Source organism: Podarcis muralis, chromosome 17 (assembly GCF_964188315.1).
Source record: "Podarcis muralis chromosome 17, rPodMur119.hap1.1, whole genome shotgun sequence".
NCBI classification, from domain to species: Eukaryota; Metazoa; Chordata; class Lepidosauria; order Squamata; family Lacertidae; genus Podarcis; species Podarcis muralis.
This window is the reverse complement of record NC_135671.1, coordinates 10,098,494-10,118,347: the sequence shown is the minus strand read 5'-3', so window position 1 is coordinate 10,118,347 and position 19,854 is coordinate 10,098,494. Positions and strand designations below refer to the sequence as shown.

Here is a 19,854-nt window from a genome sequence, read left to right as displayed (position 1 = left end):
TTTAATCTTTTTAATCTTTTAATCTTGTCTTTTAATGTTGTGAACTGCCCTGAGATCTACAGATGCAGGTGGTATACAAATGTAAATAAATTAATTACCATCATCTATCTGAAAGAAGGCATGGCAGCCTAGCAAGAACCTTGGGCAGAAGGACTGGATGTTGTAGTTCCCCACAATAACAGAGTTGTAGGGGGCAGAGCAAAAATTAAAATTTAAAAAAATCCATCACGTAAAAGTATTTAGTAATACTAAAAAAATCAACACCACTATGAGTTTTTCAACCTCGCAAGAACAAGAGCACTGAGGACTATAAGCTTAAAAACGAAGATGCTGAGGGTCGGGCCGGTTCTACTTTTTTGGTCAAGGGAATTCATCCGCTTGGGAGAGCGTGCAGATTTCTGCGCATGCGGATTGGTTCTTTCTTGCGTCCCTCACGTCGCCTTCTTGCAGAGATAAGAAAAAATAGGATATACGGCCTTAAAAAGCCAGTAGACGTGAAAACTGTACTTAGAATAAGCGCTACTAAGCTCAACCGTCCTTATAATTGAGATTACAGCCTTAATTATTTTCTGTGTGTAAAACCGAAATAAACCATGATTCTTTGCCCGCGTCTCTTATTCGTGGCTCGCCGGAAGTTTAGACCGCGAAAGCCCCCTCAACGGAAGCGTCGTTAAGGACTTAAAGAAGACGCTACCCTTTTCCTATCTCTATCGTCTTCCTCTCAACTCCGCGCAGGCGCGACGCACTGACGTCACGCCACCTGCTCAGAGACGCTTTTCCTTTGAGGCCTTCGGTTCCTGGGCGCCTTGACGTCACTTCCTCCTTAGCGGTCGGACGAGGAGAAGGCAAGATGATCCCGCCGGTGGAGGTTTCCCCGCTGATCAAGGTAACGGAGCCCCATGTCCGGCGTCGCTCGCTCTCTCGGGGCGGCCAGCCACCCGCGCGCGGCGGGGACCCGAGTCAGGCGCTTCCCCTCCTCTGCCGGAAGGTGACCTCGGAGGAGGAGGAGGTCAAGGAGAGCGGCTGGGAAGCGCCTGGCCTTCTGCGCCTGCGCGTCCGAGGCAGCTGGGCGTCCGAATGCCGGTTGCTGGAAGCCTCAGGCGGCGGGGAGACGGGGTCGGCTCTGGTTCCCAGGCCCCTCTTGAAGGGCCTGCGAGGATAGGGAGAGCCCTGCTGGGTCAGGCCAAGAACCAACCTTCACCATCCCATCATCATCATCACCACCACCAATTTAAACTACTCATTTTTACATCCTCAAGATATCCGTGACTTCGCTTCTTCTCTTTCCATGGTTCATAAATCCCTGCATGTTTTCAAAAAAAAAACCCAATGCCATTAAGTATTCCATTATTGCATCCATCAAAACTTATTTACACTGTTGAATTTACCTTAATGCTGCCAGCGTTTTCAGGTGTACACAGTATTTCCCATATACAGTCATACCTCGGGTTACAGACGCTTTGGGTTGCACACCATGCCGAACCTGGAAGTACTGGAATGGGTTACTTCTGGGTTTCGGCGCATGTGCAGAAGCACTAAATCACACTTTGTGCATGCGCAGAAGCCCCGATTCGCGACCCACACGTGTGCAGACGCAGCGCTGCGGGTGGTGAATGCTGTGGGTTGCGAACATGCTTCTCGCACGGATCACGTTTGCAACCCAAGCGTCCGCTGTATTCAATAACCGTTTTCCAATTGATTGTTTTCCGCCCTCCTAAAAGCCTTCCGGTGGGCTTGCCATTCACCCTCTAATCTGTTAATGTGTTTACTTATGAAAATACCTTCAGCCTGGATTTTCTGGAGTTAATGCCTGCAAGGTAGCTAACAACTCAAAATGCAAAGTGTGTGTGTGTGAATGTTGTGTGTCTTATGCAAATATACTAAAAGGCATTTTCAGATGCTCAGCAGGAATATGAACTGTAATAGCTGAAATGAGAGGAAGCTAATTGGAAAGCCAACTGTTTTTGCTTGTAGTTTTAGTGTGGCATCAGTTGTGCATTGGAACTCCCTGTCTTTAGAGATCAGGCCTTTATTCTATTATCTTTGGTGCCTGCATATTTTGTGTGTGTGTGTGTTTATTTGGGCAAACCTATCTAGATATGTTGATGTGTTTTAATCTCTGTTTAGTTAACTGCTGATTTTAATTGTTTTTAATTACTTGCTTTTAAATGTTTTCTGTTGATAGTTTTGTTATTCTTGTAAGCAGCTTAGAGGTTCTGTTGTAATCAAGTGGTATGTAAAATTTGTTAAAACAAACATGGGCAGAATGTTAAAATGGGTAAAGGTACTTACGCAAGCATTTGGCTCTTCACTCAATATTCATAATTGAGCAAAAATCATTACTTTGAGTAAAACTTAACCGAATACAATCCTTTTTTTGTGAAATCATTTCCAGAATGGAATGTCCTCCTATTTGACTTTTAACTGAAGGTGCTTGGCCTTCTATTTTAGCTGTAGTGTAAAAGGCTTGTCCTAAATCAGGAATAGGGAACCTTTGGACCACCAGATGCTGCTGAAGTGATGGGAGTTATAGTTCTGCAAAATATGGAGAGCCAAAGGTTCCCCAAACCTGCTCTAAATTGTGTAGTCCTTAAAATCTGAGAACTGCAAGGTAAAGTGTGTATGTGTTTGTGTATTTAAGACATGTTCTTTCTGTTTCATCCTTGTGCAATTTATTTTACAGTTTGGCAGGTATTCAGCACTGCTCATTGGGATAGTCTATGGAAAGAAAAGATATGGTAAGGAAAACTGTTATCTAATCGAGGGTTGGGGAGGCTGCGGTCCTCCAGATGTTGTTCTACAACTCTCAGTATCCCTGGCTGTTGTCTATGACAGGGCTGGTGGAAGTTGAGAATCCAACAAGATCTGAAGGGCATCAGGTCCCTTGTGCTTATATAAGCTTCTAATTGATCAATTAACCATATTCAGTTTTTTGCATTTGCGCTTGAAAACTAAATTGTAAATATGAAGATAGGCAGTGATTCTACATTCCAGACGCTTGTGATTCTCCATGGATTTACATTATGCAAATACTTCTGCTTTTCTCCTCTGTTGCTTCTTGTATTAAAGTGTTCCTCTTTCTTATAAATCCCTTGCAAGATGTTCTAGAATAGATCCTCAGTTGCAAAAAGAGTGCCTGGTCACTTGGATCAGTCAGGAATCCCGAGGCTTTTGAGTTTATTTGTGTTGGGGGTTTTTAAGATGGGAATAACATGCACATGTTCAATGAAAGACTTTCTATAAAGTGTTTTAAAAGCTATTGTAGAAAATATTCCTGATGAGTTCAAGTAGTGTTTCTGTATTCAGGTATGTAGCCATGTTGGTCTGACACAGTCGAAATATATAAAAAAATAAAAAATTGTCCAGTAGCACCTTAGAGACCAACTAAGCTTGTTAACTAAGACAAATTTAGTTGTTCTCTAAGGTGCTACTGGACAATTTTTTTATTTTCTATATATTTCGACTTAGTGTATCTGTGTTTATCTTTCCAAAGCTTTGTAACAATAAAACCAAAAATAATTTACATAAAGTGGGGAAATTGTATTGTAGAATCTATCTTCTGGAAAGAATTCCAAGTAGTAAGTTCACTGTTGGTACATATCTGTACATATAAAAAAATGTAAGAGCGTCATCACCCCGCAGTTTGCTTCGCCACTCACTGGTGGCACTGTAAATTACAGTGTGGAGAGAAGCAGTGCATAGGTGGCCCAGACGAGCTGCATAGGGACATCCAGGACAGGCTTCAGCAGCCCCCCAGCAGCCCCCAAGCCCCACTGGCTCTTCAGCCTGCCAGCTCTGGGATCCAGATCCCCAGGCCAGCTGACACCACTACTGGCCACCTTTCTCCTTTCTGGCCAGCTTGGGAATCCACTGCTTCTGCCAGTGTTCAGAAATGCAGAAAGGGCCATGTTTTTAAATTTGAGTCCACCTAAAGCGCTATGGTTCTCCTGAGGCATTTCTGATGTATTTCACTTAAACTTTGAAATATTGCATGTATCTAATAGGTTGAAGCAATATGTAGTATACGATGAACACTCAATATTTACTGAGCAAGTCTTCCATTGGTCAGAAAGATTATAATGCATTTGTAAATATACAGTGATCTTGAAAATCCTTTTTTTTATTATAGACTATTTGAAGCCTATTGCTGAGGAGGAAAGGAGAATAGAAGCAGAGGAGAAGAAGAAGCGTGAGGAAATGGAACGAATTGCAAAAGCACTGGCAGAAGGTATTTTTCCTAAATATAGTCCATCTTTTAAGTTTAAAAACAAGTGTGTGTGTGTGTGTGTGTGTATAAAATCTTAGAGTACAATGTCTCAAGTCTATCAGGTCATGTGATGGAAATGATCATAGGTGACACTTAAAATTCTAGTCACTAAAAAGGACTTAATTGAAGAGTTAACCTTTGGGAAGCAAAAGAACAGAAACTGCTCAATAGACTGGATTTCTGTGAGCAGAATTCCACAGTTGATATTCTGTACTTTCCATGGCTTATTTCAAAGAGAAGCTTGTTCTACAAGAAAAAATTGTTTTTGTACATTCTTTTGATGATCTGCCTTAAAAAGAAATTTATTCCCTCACCCGCCCCCTGTAAACCTATAAGAGACTCAAAGCTAAGAACAATTTGGAACATCTTTCAGAATAGTACCAGCTTCCTTGTGTATGGCTCTCTGCGCAATTCTTTCCTTGCTAAGAGCAGCTTTTGGAAATAACTGAGAAGAAATAGTAATACCAGTTATGAGTATAGGAAATTCACTTCCTATTAAACAATAACTGACTAAATTGCATGGTGTTTGGGGCAGTTGTCTTCTAGTGCAGTTAGAAAAATACTTGGAAGCAGATGTAACAAATAGGATGTTTAACAAGCTCCTGTTAACTACTATGTGTGGTTTAAAAATGGGAATTTGTTGTAAAATGCTTGATGCATGCTTCAGATATATGTAACCACCTATGAACCCCTTCTTTCATCTTATATTACAATGTATCTCATATTATGGGGACAATTAAATGGCTGCATTCTTGACCATCTTACAGTATTTAATGAAGACTGCAGAAATCAGCTGCCAACAGTATATCTGACGTGGCTTGCTGCAGTATATTTAGTCTGTATACTCTGGTGTTATTTGAATGCTGAACCAATTATCTTAATCGTTTTATTCTTTCCTTTTCAGCTAGCGACGATTCAATACTGAAATAAACCGGCTTGATCTTCATCTTCACCTTTTAATATCCAATATATGAAATTTTGAAGTAGTTGGATCTCAAGTGTCAAACACAAACTTATTTACATCAATAAACAGTTGCTGGAAGAGCTGTTGTCAGATTCACTAATGCGCAAAGTACAAATGGCATAAAATCATCTCCTTCATATTTATCTAGCAAGCAGGAGGTTTGCATATATTACTTTTCATGCGGCAATATTTGTGAAAATCGAAGCAGTATCTAATTCTCAGCTGTCTGTGTGAAAGAACACTTGGTTTCCTTGCGCTGCTGCTGTAATTTAGACTTTTCCAGATAATAGGACAGTAAGTTACAAGTCAGCCGCTTGTAGGGGGTGTCGTTGTTGCACTTCTAGGCAATACAGTTGGCCTGTTTGCTTGTGTAATAAATAGATTTCAGTACACAACTTCAAAAGATGAACTGACTGGGTGGCATAGGAATGCGTGTTTCCCAACCTTGTGCCTCCAGCTGTTTTTGAACTACAACTCCCATCATCCCTGACTAGCAAGACCAGTGGCAAGGGATGATGGGAATTGTAGTCCAAAAACAGCTGGAGGCACAAGGTTGGGAAACACTGTTTTCATCACTGTCAGCCTTGGAAACTTAAGTCTGTATGTACAAGTATTTCATACTACATTTTGTGTGGCCAGTACTAATACCTTTGGAAACATGTAAGTGACACCCAGTAATTTCTCACACTGATACGTTAAATAAAAAGCAGACTTCATTTATTCAAAGTGTATTGTTATGCTTCCTGTAAAGCAGGCACCCCCAAACTTGGCCCTGCAGATGTTTTGGGACTACAATTCCCATCATCCCTAGCTAACAGGACCAGTGGTCAGGGATGATGGGAATTGTAGTCCCAAAACATCTGGAGGGCCGAGTTTGGGGGTGCCTGCTGTAAAGAGATGCTGCCTCATAAGAGTTTGCACCATGGCATTTGTTGGAAATCAAAAACTGATTCTAGTAGTTGGAATCCATTGTAGGATGAAGTGCACAAAAGCCAGACAAATTATTATTATTATTTATTTATTAAATTTGTATACTGCCCTATACCCGCAGGTCTCAGGGCCGTTCACAATATAAAATCACAACATCTGAATATAAAATCACAATATCAAACTACAAAATACATTACAAAAATAAGAACAGCCCAATAATTCCCCCCCTCCCCAACAGATTTTAATAATGGCCTGAGCCACTTATATATTTATTTACTTTTATTTCATAAAACCTTTACATTGCTTGATGGTTAAAAAAAGAAAAAGCAACCCTCAAAGCAGTTTATAAAAACCTATCCATTGTGCAAGGATTGCACTGCAACTGATGATGCTTCTGTCAAAGCGCCTGCATTTTGGTCTTTAGTTGGGGTATAAATGGGTATCTTGCATTCAGAGCCAGGCATGTTCTGTTGCGAGAATAAAGGAAGATGGGAAAAGCATGTGAACCTCCCTGAGGCAAGAATGGGGTGAAAAGATAATGGGGAAAACCTTGTGTTTCTGTGCTCATCCTAGAGCGTGTCAGTGAAGTAAACCCCAAGGAATAGGGAGGAAGCAATATGCACACCCAGTTTGAAGTGGAGGTGACAGGGAGTTGGTGGGCAAGCGGGAGAATAGATCTGCTGATCAGCTGGCTGGAGAAGACGGATGCATGGTAGCTCTGCCAGCTCTTCATGGCTCATGGTGTAGCTCATTATCAAGCTATCTGTGGTGGAGGGGGGACTATTGCTAAATTCCATGGAATCTGTGCTATGGGATTCCATCTCGTCGCCCATTGGTTTTTCAGGGCTGAAAAACCTCTAGCTATCCAGGTATTGCCAAACTCCAAACACTTCCCAAACCCACATTCCTGACTTTTGGCAATGCTGACTGGGATTGAAGGGAGCTGGAATGCTACAATGCCTAGAGAGCCACTCAAAGCTGTATAAAACTGCTAACTGAGGTCATCTGGGAGTTTGTAGCAAAGTGTCATCGATATGCAGATGACACCCAACGCTTATTCATCCATTTCAGGTGAGACAGATTGGGTAAACCAGTGTCTGGGTGTGCTATGAAGTGGATGAGGTCCAGTAAACTGAAATAGAATGCAGATTAGTCCTTTCGGTGGGTGGTTCATCTACATGGGTTTGTGGTGGTCCACTTCTCTGAAGGGACATGATCACAATCTATAGAGTTGATTGTGGATCCATCTTTGTGTTGGAAGTGTCTGTGACCCTCTCTCGACCAAGAGAGCAGGGAATACTGATTCATAAACTGGTTACCTTCAGATTATGTACATTGTGGTCTTTCTTTTGTTTCTTAACAAAACCTTCAGATTTCTTTCTTCCTCTTGCAAAAGCTGGTGCTCAGCTGAGAGTAGCACAAGTGAAGATAGTAATTTCTTGTCATTTCTCGACCGTTAAAAGCATTCTAGAAGCAGCTTAAAAATATTAATTTCATCAGGGTTGTCAGGAACAATAATATTCTTCAGTAAAATAAATTTTAAAAAAATCCTTCCAGTAGCACCCGAGAGACCAACTAAGTTTGTTATTGGTATGAGCTTTCGTGTGCATGCACACTTCTTCAGATACCATCAGTAAGTCCGTCTTTGTTGTTGATTTTTGTGCCTGGGTGCAAAAAGTGGCAAACAAATAAAACGAAGGAAGGAAGAAATTATTATTTTTTGCAAATAAATTTTTATTGTTTTCAACAATAAAATTATTTTTCCAACAATCCTTATTGTCACATTATAATCCCTTTGACTCTGCCGAGCCCTGACTTCCCTCCCTCCCGACCGCTGGTATATACATCACATACTTTTTGCGTATATTATTGTCATAACTCTACTGTTTTACATTGGAGGTGTTATTCCAGTCCTGCTAGTGTCTTAATATTTTTGTTGTTCTCCTTTATATATTCAATAAATTTATTCCAATTGTTATTGTATCTCTGGTCCTCTTGGTCCCGGATCCTTCCTGTCAATTTGGCAAGTTTCACAAAATCTATCATCTTCACCTGCCACTCCTGGGTGGTTGGTAAATCTTGTGTTTTCCATCTTTCGGGCCAGTAAAGTTCTTGCGGCGGCTGTGGCGTACATGAACAAGTTCTGGGCTTTTCTTTTAATTTCTAATAAGGAAGGAATTATTAGCTGGTCCATTATACATGATTCTCCTTAACGGTGGGACCAATGTTTAAAACGCCATATTTTTAAAGAAATAAAATGGAAATGGGACTTGAGCGCGTGGTTGCCGCTGGGGGCCGGCAGCGAGCAGCCTCCCTCCCTCGGCCTCATGTGATTCGGCCCTTGAGCCAAAGGAAGGCGGAGCCCCGGAGACCTTCGACCGTCCCGAGCGAGGAGGTGCTTTTCCGTCGAGGTGCAGCCCCCGTTTCCCCATCTCATGCTGGCCTTCCTCGCGCGAGCGCCCCGTCCTCTCCTCTCCGGCTCAGCCGGCAGCCCAGGGAGGGCTATGGCGGCGGCGGCGCGCCAAGGTTTGCGCAGCAGCAGCAGCAGCAAGAAACTGGTGGAGTGTTTCTACGACGTGCTGTCTCCGTATTCCTGGCTGGGATTCGAGGTAACAGCGGTGGAAGAAGGGGGCATGGAGGGGGGACCGGGACAGTCCCCCCCTCTCCCCCCAGATTGCAGCACCCTGCTGGCACAGCCGCCCTTGCGCCCCTCTCCAAGAACTCCGGCGCAACTTTGTTTTGCTCAGATGTCCACTCTCCGTGGGTCGCGTCGGGTTTCCTTCCGTACTTAGGAGGGTCCCGAAAAGTAGAATTGCAAAGTCGGAAGTGTCCTGGCTGACCTGCGATCGACAGGTGGATCGCCGGTGTGGTTCCGGTCGATCGCGGTAGTTAAATAAGTGGTCGCCCGGTCGCCCCTGAGCGCTCGTGACGCGCCCCGGGCTGTTAAGGCATTTAGTCCCCGCGTCGGCTGCTGCGCGGAGGGCTGCGAAACGCAGAGTGAGGCCAACAGGTGTTTGGATTACAATATTATATTCTGGAAGAACAACCCGTTAAATCTAAAACTGCACCCACTGCCAGTCCGAGGCTGCAATTCCACGCAGGGATTTCACCCGGGAGCACCCTTCCAGGTACTGCCACCTTGCACAGGAACCAGGTGCAAAGGTAGCTCAGCTGGTTACAGCCTGGTGCGGATAATGCCAAGGTTGCAGGTTCGATCCTGTATGGGGCAGCTGCAGATTTCTGCATTGCAGGGGGTTGGACTAGAAGGCATGTCCAACTCTTTAGAGACTGCGATCTACTGCCAATATAATAAAACTGGCAGTGATCTATTGTCATTGCCCAGAGTTGATGAGCTTTTTTTAGGGGAGAGTCTTACCCATGGGTAGGCAAACTAAGGCCCAGGGGCTGGATCTGGCCCAATCGCCTTCTAAATCCGCCCCGTGCACAAAATCAGCATGTTTTTACATGAGTACAATGTGTGCTTTTATTTAAAATGCATCTCTGGGTTATTTGTGGGACATAAGAATTCATTCATTCCCCCCCCCAAAAAAAATATAGTCCGGCCCCCCACAAGGTCTGAGGGACAGTGGACCGGCCCCCTGATGAAAAAGTTTGCTGACCCCTGGTCTTACCCAACAGTTATTGTGATAATACTGCCATCTGACTGCTGCATAAAATTGAGTGAGCACAGGACGGTAATTCTAAGGGCATTTTATAAATAAAATAAAGGAAATGACTGAAGTGGAAGCAGCTCTGGCAGCTTTCGCAGATACCCAGAGGGATCTCAGCTTTCCAAATACCCGGTACCTTTGTACAGTATAAATACCTTTGTCTGAACTTTGCCTTGTTTACTGCTGCTGCTGAAAGTGTTGCAACTTTCCAACTGTTACTCATCTCTTCCATGTTCCGATTGTGGGTGTTCATTAGGAATTGAACCAAATAGTTTGCCAGGCTGTATAGAGGTCGCTTCCAACCAGTCTGCCCATAGAGCATTCATCCTGAATGCAGAAGGGGGTTGCCTTTGCCTTAAGTATAGAAATTTTAAAGTTTAGAAATGATGTTCATAGCTAGCATGACGCGGGGGTTGGCTTTAGAAAACTTGTAGAGTGGCATGTGCAATGATGCAGGAAGTTTGGGCAGGTGTTTGTCTAGATCAGGGGTCAGCAACCCGCGGCTCCGGAGCCGCATGTGGCTCTTTTACACCTTTCCTGCGGCTCCGGGGCGGATACTAGCGAGGGGAGGAGGTGCATTGTGCGCCCCGACACTCCTCACTGTGGCGGGCGCTGTACTGGCTGTGACGTCGCAATGGGGGCGGTGCATGCGTTAGTCACACACCGTCCCGACGTCACCTTCCCGCCCGCCCGCTACATTGTAAGGGGCATGTATGCTGGTCACTGTTTTGAAGGGGAGTGAAGAACACACACACAAAAAAGGTAACTTGTTAATTTAATGTTTATTTCTATGAGGAGGAGTAATTCTCAGGGGTCAAACAAAGAAATAATAAAAAAGTGACAAAAAAGTTATTTGTATAATGACGAGTTTTGCGGCTCCCAGTTTTTTCCCTTCGGAAATGGGTCCAAGTGGCTCTTTTTGTCTTAAAGGTTGCAGACCCCTGGTCTAGATGATTAATCACCAGAGGAATACAGGAGTTGGTTGATCCTGCCATTTATTTGACAAGGCTAGATGGCCGCCTTCTCATCCTTTCCAGCTCATGCCCCAGCCCAATTAAGATTCCTCCGTAGTTTGCACAAATAGTCAAGGCTACTGTTCAGATAAGGGACGCGGGTGGCGCTGTGGGTTAAACCACTGAGCCTAGGGCTTGAAGATCAGAAGATCGGGGGTTCGAATCCCCACCACGGGGTGAGCTCCCATTGCTCGGTACCTGCTCCTGCCAACCTAGCAGTTCGAAAGCACGTCAACGTGCAAGTAGATAAATACTGTATTTTTCGCCCCATAGGACGCACCAGCCCATAGGACGCACCTAGTTTTTTGGGGGGGAAAGAAAGAAAAAAAATAATTCCCCCCCAGGTGTGGGGCTGGGGCTGGGGCAGGGGAAGCCCCAGCCCCCAGAACAGGCTGCTATCCGCAAGCCGTGGGAGCTCAGCGCGCCCCAAGCTTCTGGGTGCAGGCAAGCTCTCCGCTAGCGGATAGCTTCCTGAAGCGTGGAGAGCGAGAGGCTTCAGCGAAAGCCTGCTTTCGCCCCATAGGACGCACACACATTTCCCCTTCATTTTTGGAGGGGAAAAAGTGCGTCCTGTAGGGCGAAAAATACGGTAGGTACTGCTCCGGTGGGAAGGTAAACGGCGTTTCCGTGTGCTGCTCTAGTTCGCCAGAAGTGGCTTAGTCATGCTGGCCACATGACCCGGAAGCTGTACGCCGGCTCCCTCGGCCAATAAAGTGAGATGAACGCTGCAACCCCAGAGTCGGTCACGACTAGATCTAATGGTCAGGGGTCCCTTTACCTTTACCTTACCTTAGAACTCTAGCCAACCAGTGTCCTTGCATTCCTCCTGTTTTCTGGCATTAACTTGATTTTATCTTTGGGCTTCCCCCAACCCAGCTGTCTGTTCATGATACATTCTTCATCTTGCATCTGATGAAGTAGTTTGTTCCCTACAAAAGTTCATGCAATGGTGAGCCTGCTTCTGAAGTACCACCTGCAACCTGTCTCTTTTACCCTGTTGCAGACTAACACAGATGCTGTTTTGAATCTGCCTTGCAAAAGTTGCCTTCCATACCCACCTGCTGGCTCTAGATAGCTTTATTTCTCTGCCTCTGTCCGTCTCTCTCTGCCTCTCCTCGCATGTGAGTTTTGAGCTGCTACTGATCATCGATCAACTTTCCTCACTGATGTAGGTTCTCTGCCGCTACCGTCCCATCTGGAACATGGAGCTGCGCTTCCGACCTGTTTTCCTTGGAGGCATAATGCACTCGACTGGTAAGTGCTGATTAACAGAACTGAGTTCAACTGAAATGTATATAAAATATGTAGACGAGAACTACATTCCATATTGGTCTCTTTCTTGCATACCCCCCTTAGATGCAGTCTTGCCCTGGGAAAATAAAACTACCATTTCCCAAGTCATCAAGGCCTGTAAAATTACCGTATTTTTCGCCCTATAGGACGCACTTTTCGCCCTCCAAAAATGAAGGGGAAATGTGTGTGCGTCCTATGGGGCGAATGCAGGCTTTCGCTGAAGCCTGGAGAGCGAGGGGGGTCGGTGCGCACCAACCCCTCTCGCTCTCCAGGCTTCAGGAAGCTATCCCCCCAGCCCCACAAGCTCCAAGAGCGATGGCGAAGCTGCGCGCAGCTCCGCCATCGCTCTCGGACCTGTTCTGGGGGCTGGGGTCGGGGGAAGCTCCGGCTTCCCCCGCCCCCAGCCCCACAAGCTCCGGGAGCGATGGCGAGGTTGCGCAACCTCGCCTTAGCTCCCGACCCCCAGCCCCGAGGCTAAAAACGAAGCCAGGACAGCGAGCGGGATCCATCCCGCTCGCTGTCATGGCTTCTTTGCTCTTTGGGGCTGGGGGGGAAAAATAATTCCCCCCCCCTTTATCCCCCCCCCAAAAAAGTGCGTCCTATGGGCCGGTGCACCCTATAGGCCGAAAAATACGGTAGGTTTCTTTCCCCAAGCAAGTATTGCTTTCATCTTTGTTTTGTTTTCATTGCTTGCTTTCCGTATTATCAGGGAACCTGTAGCTGCATCAAGCATTGCAGATCCTGCATTGAGTGGCTGTGAAGGCTAATTTTGATAAAAGTTCATTTAAGGAAGATGAAACACCTCGGGCTGTTGATATAGCTATGGATATTTCTGGACTGGGAGAGCCTGGTTGCTGTTGTCAATGCACTGGTAACCTCCAGGCTAGATTACTGCAATGCACTGTATGTGGGACTACCCTTGAGGTTGGTCTGGAAAGTGATGCAAAATGCTGTTGTTTGGCTGCTTGCAGGAGCAATGTATCCACTGTTGAAAGAAGGGCACTAGTTGCCAGTTAGGTACTGGGCTACGTTTATGGTGCTGGTTTTTGGTGTAGACAGTCTTATGCAGCATGGACCCAGGACACCTGAAAAATGGTCACACCCCTTATATACCCAATTAAGTGACTATAGGGTACGGCGCTCATCTCGCTTTCAGGCCGAGGCAGCCGGCGTTTGTCCACAGACAGCTTTCCAGGTCATGTTGCCAGCATGACTAAACCGCTTCTGGCTCAATGGACACTGTGACGGAAACCAGAGTGCACGGAAACGGCATTTGCTTCCCCACTGCAGTGGTACCTATTTATCTCCTTGCACTGGTGTGCTTTCGAACTGCTAGGTTGGCAGGAGCTGGGACAGAGCAACGGGAACTCATTCCTTCATGGGGATTGGAAGTGCGGACCTTCTGATCGGCAAGCCCAAGAGGCTCAGTGGTTTAGACCACAGCGCCACCCACGTCCCATGATGATGATGACGCTGTAAGGATGAGAGGTTGTAGGACATAGTAGCCTCTGTCTCTGAAACCTCCTTATCCTCCGCAACAGGTAACAGACCCCCAGCATTGGTGCCCAAGAAAGGAGAGTACTTGACGAAGGACCTCCTGCGAATGGCAAAATTCTACCAGGTGCCACTGCATCCCGTAACGGATTTCCTAGGGACTGTTCTTGAGAAGGGTAAGCAGAGGGAGATTTTTGGTGGGGATACATGGAGATAATGGAGAAGAACTGAGAAGCATTGCACAATGAGTCCGTGGCAGCTCCGAGTCCAAATGAAACTGCCCCACATAAACGGGACTCTCTCAGCAAGTGCACAGTTTTTATGCAAGCCAAGCCTTCCTAATAAGGGTTTTTTAATGTGGGGGTTGGCCTCTTCTTCTTTGACAGGGCACTTTATTTATTTTTCCTTTTTTGGGTATTTTGTAGCAATGGATTCCTCCCCTCTTGACATTTACGCTGACTCTGGTGCTTTTCGTGCCCAAATGCAGGCAGTCTGAAAGCCATGCGCTTTGTCACAGCTGTGGATATGGCACAGCCGCAGTTTTTGGAGCCCGTGACTAGAGAACTTTGGATGCGCATTTGGTCCCGCGTGAGTATGGTTGTACTTGTGCGTCTCTCCAGGTGCTTCTGTGCCTGTCGCGATTCTTTCTTCCATTTATTAATTGCACAAATAAAGCAGGGCATCCCCGCCCCCCCCCCCGCCCCCGTTTATCAAAATGTATGGTTTTGATTAAAATAAAAGGGCCCAGAATCCCTCCGTATACTTCTATATTCCTGTGTGTTTCGGCTGTTTCTCTGCCCTCTCCTCTGTAAGGAACGTCACGCTGCTTCTCACTGTATCAGTGTGTTTGAAAACGCAGTAAAAAGTTAAATATAAAAAGTAATTACTTTTTATCCAGGATGCTTAGGCAAGATAGTTGAAATGCTGTGGGCCAGGTTTTGTACAGTTTTCAACCCCCCCAAATCAGATGCAGCACTCTGTGGTGGCTCTCCATGGGGTGCTTAAATTTCCTCTTTTTACTGTCTCCCAAGGCAGTTTTATAGCACTTAGGAGCCACAGCCCAGGACTGATGGACTCTGTTCCTCTTTGATGGGACCAACAAAGTTGTATAGGTCTGGGTGGAATGAAAAACAAGGGGCAAATATAACTTGCAGGGTCTCTCCATAGAAATCATTTTATTTATTATTATTATTATTATTCATTAAACTTACTAGTCGCTTGTCACCTGAAGGTCTCCAAGCGACTTGCAGCAAAGAAATACCGTATTTTTTGCTCTATAAGATTCACTTTTTCCCTCCTAAAAAGTAAGGGGAAATGTGTGTGTGTCTTATGGAGCGAATGCAGGCTGTGCAGCTATCCCAGAAGCCAGAACAGCAAGAGGGATCGCTGCTTTTGCTGCGCAGCGATCCCTCTTGTTGTTCTGGCTTCTGAGATTCAGAATATTTTTTTCTTGTTTTCCTCCTCCAAAAACTAGGTGCGTCTTGTGGCCTGGTGCGTCTTATAGAGTGAAAAATACGGTATATACAATACATAATACCATAGGGGGGAAGTGAGGTGTGTGTCATATTATATACTAATATTTCATATAACAAAAGATTTATGGAAAAACAAAAAGAACATACCAGCCGTATGAATAATAGCAAACATTATTATCAATGCTCAAATAATAAACAGAGCAATTCTCTGACCACTGATTAGCAAACAAACAAATAAAAGCCCAGCCTCCAGAGTCCCCCAGGATGGTCCAGCATGTCTCTTCTCCCTTCAGCAAAGCAGGAAGAGTTTTACTTGCTTACAGTTGACACGGCTACTGCTCCTCAAAATTCCAAGCCATACGCCATTTCTGTCTCCCTTCACTTCAGTGTGATTCTTGTAGCTATAGCTTTGGTGAAGTGAATTTCTGTTCCTGGCACCCATCTCCGTTAGGATCAGGGATGCATAACATGGAGTCCTCCCGTTGGCCAAGGGCTGAAGGAAGTTGGTAGTTCAGAAAGTGCCACAGGTTCTACACTCCTGATTGGAGTGAGTGACATGGCACGCATGTCCGTGTGTATGTCTTGGTGCTTTGTTCCTTGTAGCAGAAGGAAGTTAATTATTTTTGATATCTTCACTCTCCCTTGCACAGTCAGTCTCTTGTCCATGAATGATTTGTAATTGGTTGCCTTACTCCTTGTCTCTCCAGGATGAAGACATAAGCCAGCCAGAGAGCATCTTGGCAGTAAGTTTCTTTGTCTTGCGGTTCTGCAGTGCTGCCTGTACTTCTGTTTGTGACACACCCTGGTCTAGAGGAGCGCTTTTCATCCTTGCATCTCCTGATGCTGTTAGACTGCAGCCTCCTATCATCCATATGTTGGAAAAACTCCTGGGAAGGCCGCCACCTTCCCAAGACACTGAGGCGTCTCTCCGGTGGTCACCCTCTGGCTGTAAATCTTCCTCAGTCCAGAGAGACCGGTGATAAGCGACCCCTCCCTCCTGAGAGGAGCACACTCGTCTTCTGGCATCTCATTGCAGAAGAAAAAGACAATCAGTAGCTCTAAACTACTTTATTTCACAGTCTATATACAGAGACTCCACCAGCATGTCTGCTGTCTCTCAGCAGCAGTACAGAACAACATCTCACACAGAGGTGAAAGTAACTTTCCACAGCACTGAGACTGTACTGAGACTTCCTGTCTCACGCTCTCAGACACTCACATGATATAAACAACCATTGTGCTACTCGCTGAGCAGCTGGTGAGATAAAAATCCTAACACCATAGTCCATTTGGTCAATAGTCGGGGATGATGGAAGTTGCGGTCCAACAGCATTTGGGGACCTGAGGTTGATGAATTGGTCTAGGTGCTGTAGACTGGCCTGTGGAGATCTGCTGAGTGGTCATTCTTCTATTGTGACAGAAGTTTATACTCTTGACTTCATGATTGTGGACCTGCAGGAAGAGCTTTTCAGGTAACCTTGCAGTGCAGAAGGATTAGCTTTGTAGTTCTAGCTAGTCAGACAGAAAATATGCAGAAGAGGATTTGCGTGATTTTATTTTCCTCCTAGCATGGCTTTCTTGGTGTTGTCCCCCTTTTTTAAGGGGGGGAAAACTGACTTCAATGAAAGCAATTCAGTGTAGCTTTAGACTGCTTTCTGCACTCCCTGGTGAAAATTCTCTGCGCCCACATATTCAGAACATCCTGCTACGTGACCTGCACCCTATTTCTCTTGCAGTGTTTTGTGCTCTTTAGTATGTACAGGAAGGATCTGTGGTTAAGTGGTAGGCTGTGTGCTTTGTGTACTGAAAGCCCCATGGTGAGTCTCTGGCAGCCTCAGCCAAGCAGGCCTGGCAAAGATCTCTGCCCAGCACTCTGCAGAGCCATTTCCTGTCCAGGGAGGCAATGCTCAGCTGTGTGGGCCATATGGTCAGAATTTAGCCTAGCTTAATATTGACAATCTGGGAACAAGTCATTTCATGTGTGCGCATCTAACCTGGCAAGGTTGCAAAACCAGCACTTCCCCCGCCTGCTGGCTGCACCTGCTTCTCAGCAAAGCAAATTCGTTTTTTGTTTTTGCTGTGCTCTCCTTTAAAATACTCCATGCCGGTTAAATTCCTGTGTCAGTACCGGAGACCTTTTGAAGCGTTATTCAATTAACCTTGGCTGTAGCGACTGCGGCACTTGCTTTTCTCCATCTGTCTCTTTTCAGGCTGCAGAGAAAGCAGGGTTGTCCTCGGACCAAGCTCGGAAACTTCTGGAAATGAGTTCCTCACCAGAGGTGAAGAATCGCCTGAAAGCTACAACAGATGAAGCACTAAAATATGGGGTGAGACAACTGGCATTGCATCAGGCCAGGGCAGGGGAAGCTGTGGCCCTGCAGATGCTGCTGGACTCCCCAACTCCCATCAGCGCCAGCCAGTAGGGTCAGTGATCAGCAATGATGGGAGCTCGAGTCCAACGGATGTCTTGAGTTCTGCAGGTTCCTCTTCCTTGCAAATACTTTATCAGCAGCTGTGCATCTTAAACCCCCTGCCCCTTTTTCCTGAAGGGTTACCCTGAGGAATCAAGTGCCTGGATGTCCAAACAATAGGGAAACGGGCCATCTGCTTTGGATGCAGAAGGTCGCAGGTTCAATCCTCATTGGAGTCCACTCTCCCCCTTCTCCTGCACTTCCGAGAGAAGAGGGAGACAGTATAGATTTACAACACTGGTTTGCAGAAGGTCATAGTTCAGAGGCTGCAGAGGGGAGAAGCTGGGAAATATTGGGAGGGGAGCAGCACCAGGGAAGAGACAGCTGACAAACTCAGTGTCTTTAGAAAGCATTCCAGACCCCCCTTCTCCCAGAACTTGGTGGGCATGGAAAGTAGGAGAACAGAAAGCACAGATCTGCCAACATAGGGATGACATGTAATAGGAGAGATGCAGGCAGTGGGGCTTTACTTGGAGCAATGCCATTACTGCGATGGAGAGGCACTTTTCAAAGCTGTGAATATCGAATAAAAGATTTGGTAAGAACTCCTCTTGTGTATCTAATTCTTGGCTGCCCACCATGGAAGGGATTGGATTCCCTGAAGCCAGGTAGGGCTGGTCAGAAATCTTGGAGAGCTGCTGGCAGTCAGTGAAGACAGTACAGTGGTACCTCGGGTTACATACGCTTCAGGTTACAGACTCCACTAACCTAGAAATAGTGCTTCAGGTTAAGAACTTTGCTTCAGGATGAGAACATAAATCGTTCTCCGGCGGCCCGGCAGCAGCAGGAGGTCCCATTAGCTAAAGTGGTGCTTCAGGTTAAGAACAGTTTCAGGTTAAGTATGGAGCTCTAGAACGAATTAAGTACTTAACCTGAGGTACCACTGCACTCAGCAAGAACTCAGCGAGATGTACCAATATACTAATTCAGTATTAAATTCCTGTGTCCTGGTGAGCCATCAGGCTTTTAAGCTACTTTCAAACAACCTAACAGAACGGAAGTGGCCACATTCACTTCCCAGTGTTCAGGCTCTGATATATATTCCATCTTTCTTAAGAACCTAAGTGTAAGTTAAACCTGCAGCCACCAAACACAGAAGGCAACCTGAACCCGTTTGAGCTTCGCAGGTTCATGTACATTGCATCAAAGTGTGTAGATGAAGCAGTGCCCCCTTTGCGACTCTTGTGTTGTATGTCTTCCTTCAGGCGTTTGGGCTGCCATGTTTTGTCGCTCACGTTAATGAAGAGCCTCACCTTCTCTTCGGTTCGGATCGTTTAGAGCTGCTGGGACATCTCTTGGGTGAGTGTTTTTAATGCTGTTGCCTATCATTTAATGGCCTTTCAGGTTCCAGTTTGGACTAACATGCCAAAAGGAAAGTCCTGGCCACTTTGCAGGTACTTAAAAAACCTCAGCTACTTTAAATACCTCAGGCTGTATACTGAATATTCCAGTCCATGCCGTTCACTCTGTCTAGAGATTCTCAGTTTATTCAGGAGCCCCCCCGACACAAATGTGGTACCTTTTGCATGACTGAATGCTCCTTCATTTAATCTTTTTGTGGCTGACAGAAGAGTTCTTGCCTAGCCTAGTTTTCACTGTGCTGGGAATTATTGATGGAGGAGTATTCAGTTTTGTAAGCATCTGCCTTCAGGTTGAATTTGCATAGCTTAGGCATCACTCTGCTGGCCCTTTGGAGAGTTTGATCCCTTCCCCTTGTCTGACTTCCTGTAAAATGCCCAGACTTCTGAGGCAGTTGTAGTGACACAAACTGCCTTAATCTAGTAACCCATCAGATGAAGTAGGGAATTAATGTCATTTTCCCACTGCTGCTATTGAATTGGTGTGTTGGCTTAACTTGTTGCTTCTTTAAGATCCCCTTCTGCATTCTGAATCTAATTTGCTCTCTGATTCCGACTTGTTTCGCAGGAGAGAAATGGCTGGGACCAGTTCCCACATCTTCTAAGCTTTAGCTCTGAGAGTTACAGAGGAACAATGGGATTTCTAAGCCACAAAGGTTTGGGAGCGTCTGTTTCTACAAGGTGAACACAGGAGGGCTGATGGGCAGAAGGCAACCCCATAAACACGATTTTTGATACTAGAGAAGGCAACACAGCGATGATATCAACATGCAATGCACCTCAATCACACTGGTTTATGTCTAACACACATTTGACCCCTGTGAGTTGCTGGCATACCGGAGATGCTTCAATTTTAGTTGCTTGTTTTGGTTGGTGTTTCCGGCAATATAGTTAGTTGGTTGCAGAAATTGATACAGA

At 45.6% G+C, this 19,854-nt stretch overlaps 2 protein-coding genes across 2 annotated transcripts; both read left to right on the top strand.

Moving 5' to 3' along the window:
* Window positions 1-732: 732 nt before the first annotated feature.
* Window positions 733-5,309, top strand: ATP5ME (ATP synthase membrane subunit e). The gene is made up of 4 exons (XM_028712080.2): window positions 733-886; window positions 2,684-2,738; window positions 4,130-4,228; window positions 5,172-5,309. The coding sequence occupies exons 1-4, from the start codon at window positions 851-853 to the stop codon at window positions 5,195-5,197; spliced, it is 216 nt and encodes a 71-aa protein (XP_028567913.1). The 5' UTR covers window positions 733-850; the 3' UTR covers window positions 5,198-5,309.
* Window positions 5,310-8,515: 3,206 nt separating this feature from the next.
* Window positions 8,516-19,590, top strand: GSTK1 (glutathione S-transferase kappa 1). Its single transcript, XM_077921493.1, has 8 exons — window positions 8,516-8,770; window positions 12,018-12,099; window positions 13,680-13,808; window positions 14,120-14,220; window positions 15,815-15,850; window positions 17,318-17,434; window positions 18,784-18,877; window positions 19,505-19,590. The coding sequence occupies exons 1-8, from the start codon at window positions 8,597-8,599 to the stop codon at window positions 19,546-19,548; spliced, it is 777 nt and encodes a 258-aa protein (XP_077777619.1). The 5' UTR covers window positions 8,516-8,596; the 3' UTR covers window positions 19,549-19,590.
* The last annotated feature ends 264 nt before the right edge of the window (window positions 19,591-19,854 follow it).

Excerpts from the sequence above, each read along its gene's own strand:
- ATP5ME (XM_028712080.2), top strand. The coding sequence starts at position 851 with ATGATCCCGCCGGTGGAGGTTTCCCCGCTGATCAAG. Across the intron at positions 887-2,683 it reads AGGTTTCCCCGCTGATCAAG|TTTGGCAGGTATTCAGCACT; the intron begins GTAACGGAGCCC and ends TTTATTTTACAG. Across the intron at positions 4,229-5,171 it reads TGCAAAAGCACTGGCAGAAG|CTAGCGACGATTCAATACTG; the intron begins GTATTTTTCCTA and ends TTTCCTTTTCAG.
- GSTK1 (XM_077921493.1), top strand. The coding sequence starts at position 8,597 with ATGCTGGCCTTCCTCGCGCGAGCGCCCCGTCCTCTCCTCTCCGGCTCA. Across the intron at positions 8,771-12,017 it reads ATTCCTGGCTGGGATTCGAG|GTTCTCTGCCGCTACCGTCC; the intron begins GTAACAGCGGTG and ends TCACTGATGTAG. Across the intron at positions 13,809-14,119 it reads AGGGACTGTTCTTGAGAAGG|GCAGTCTGAAAGCCATGCGC; the intron begins GTAAGCAGAGGG and ends GCCCAAATGCAG.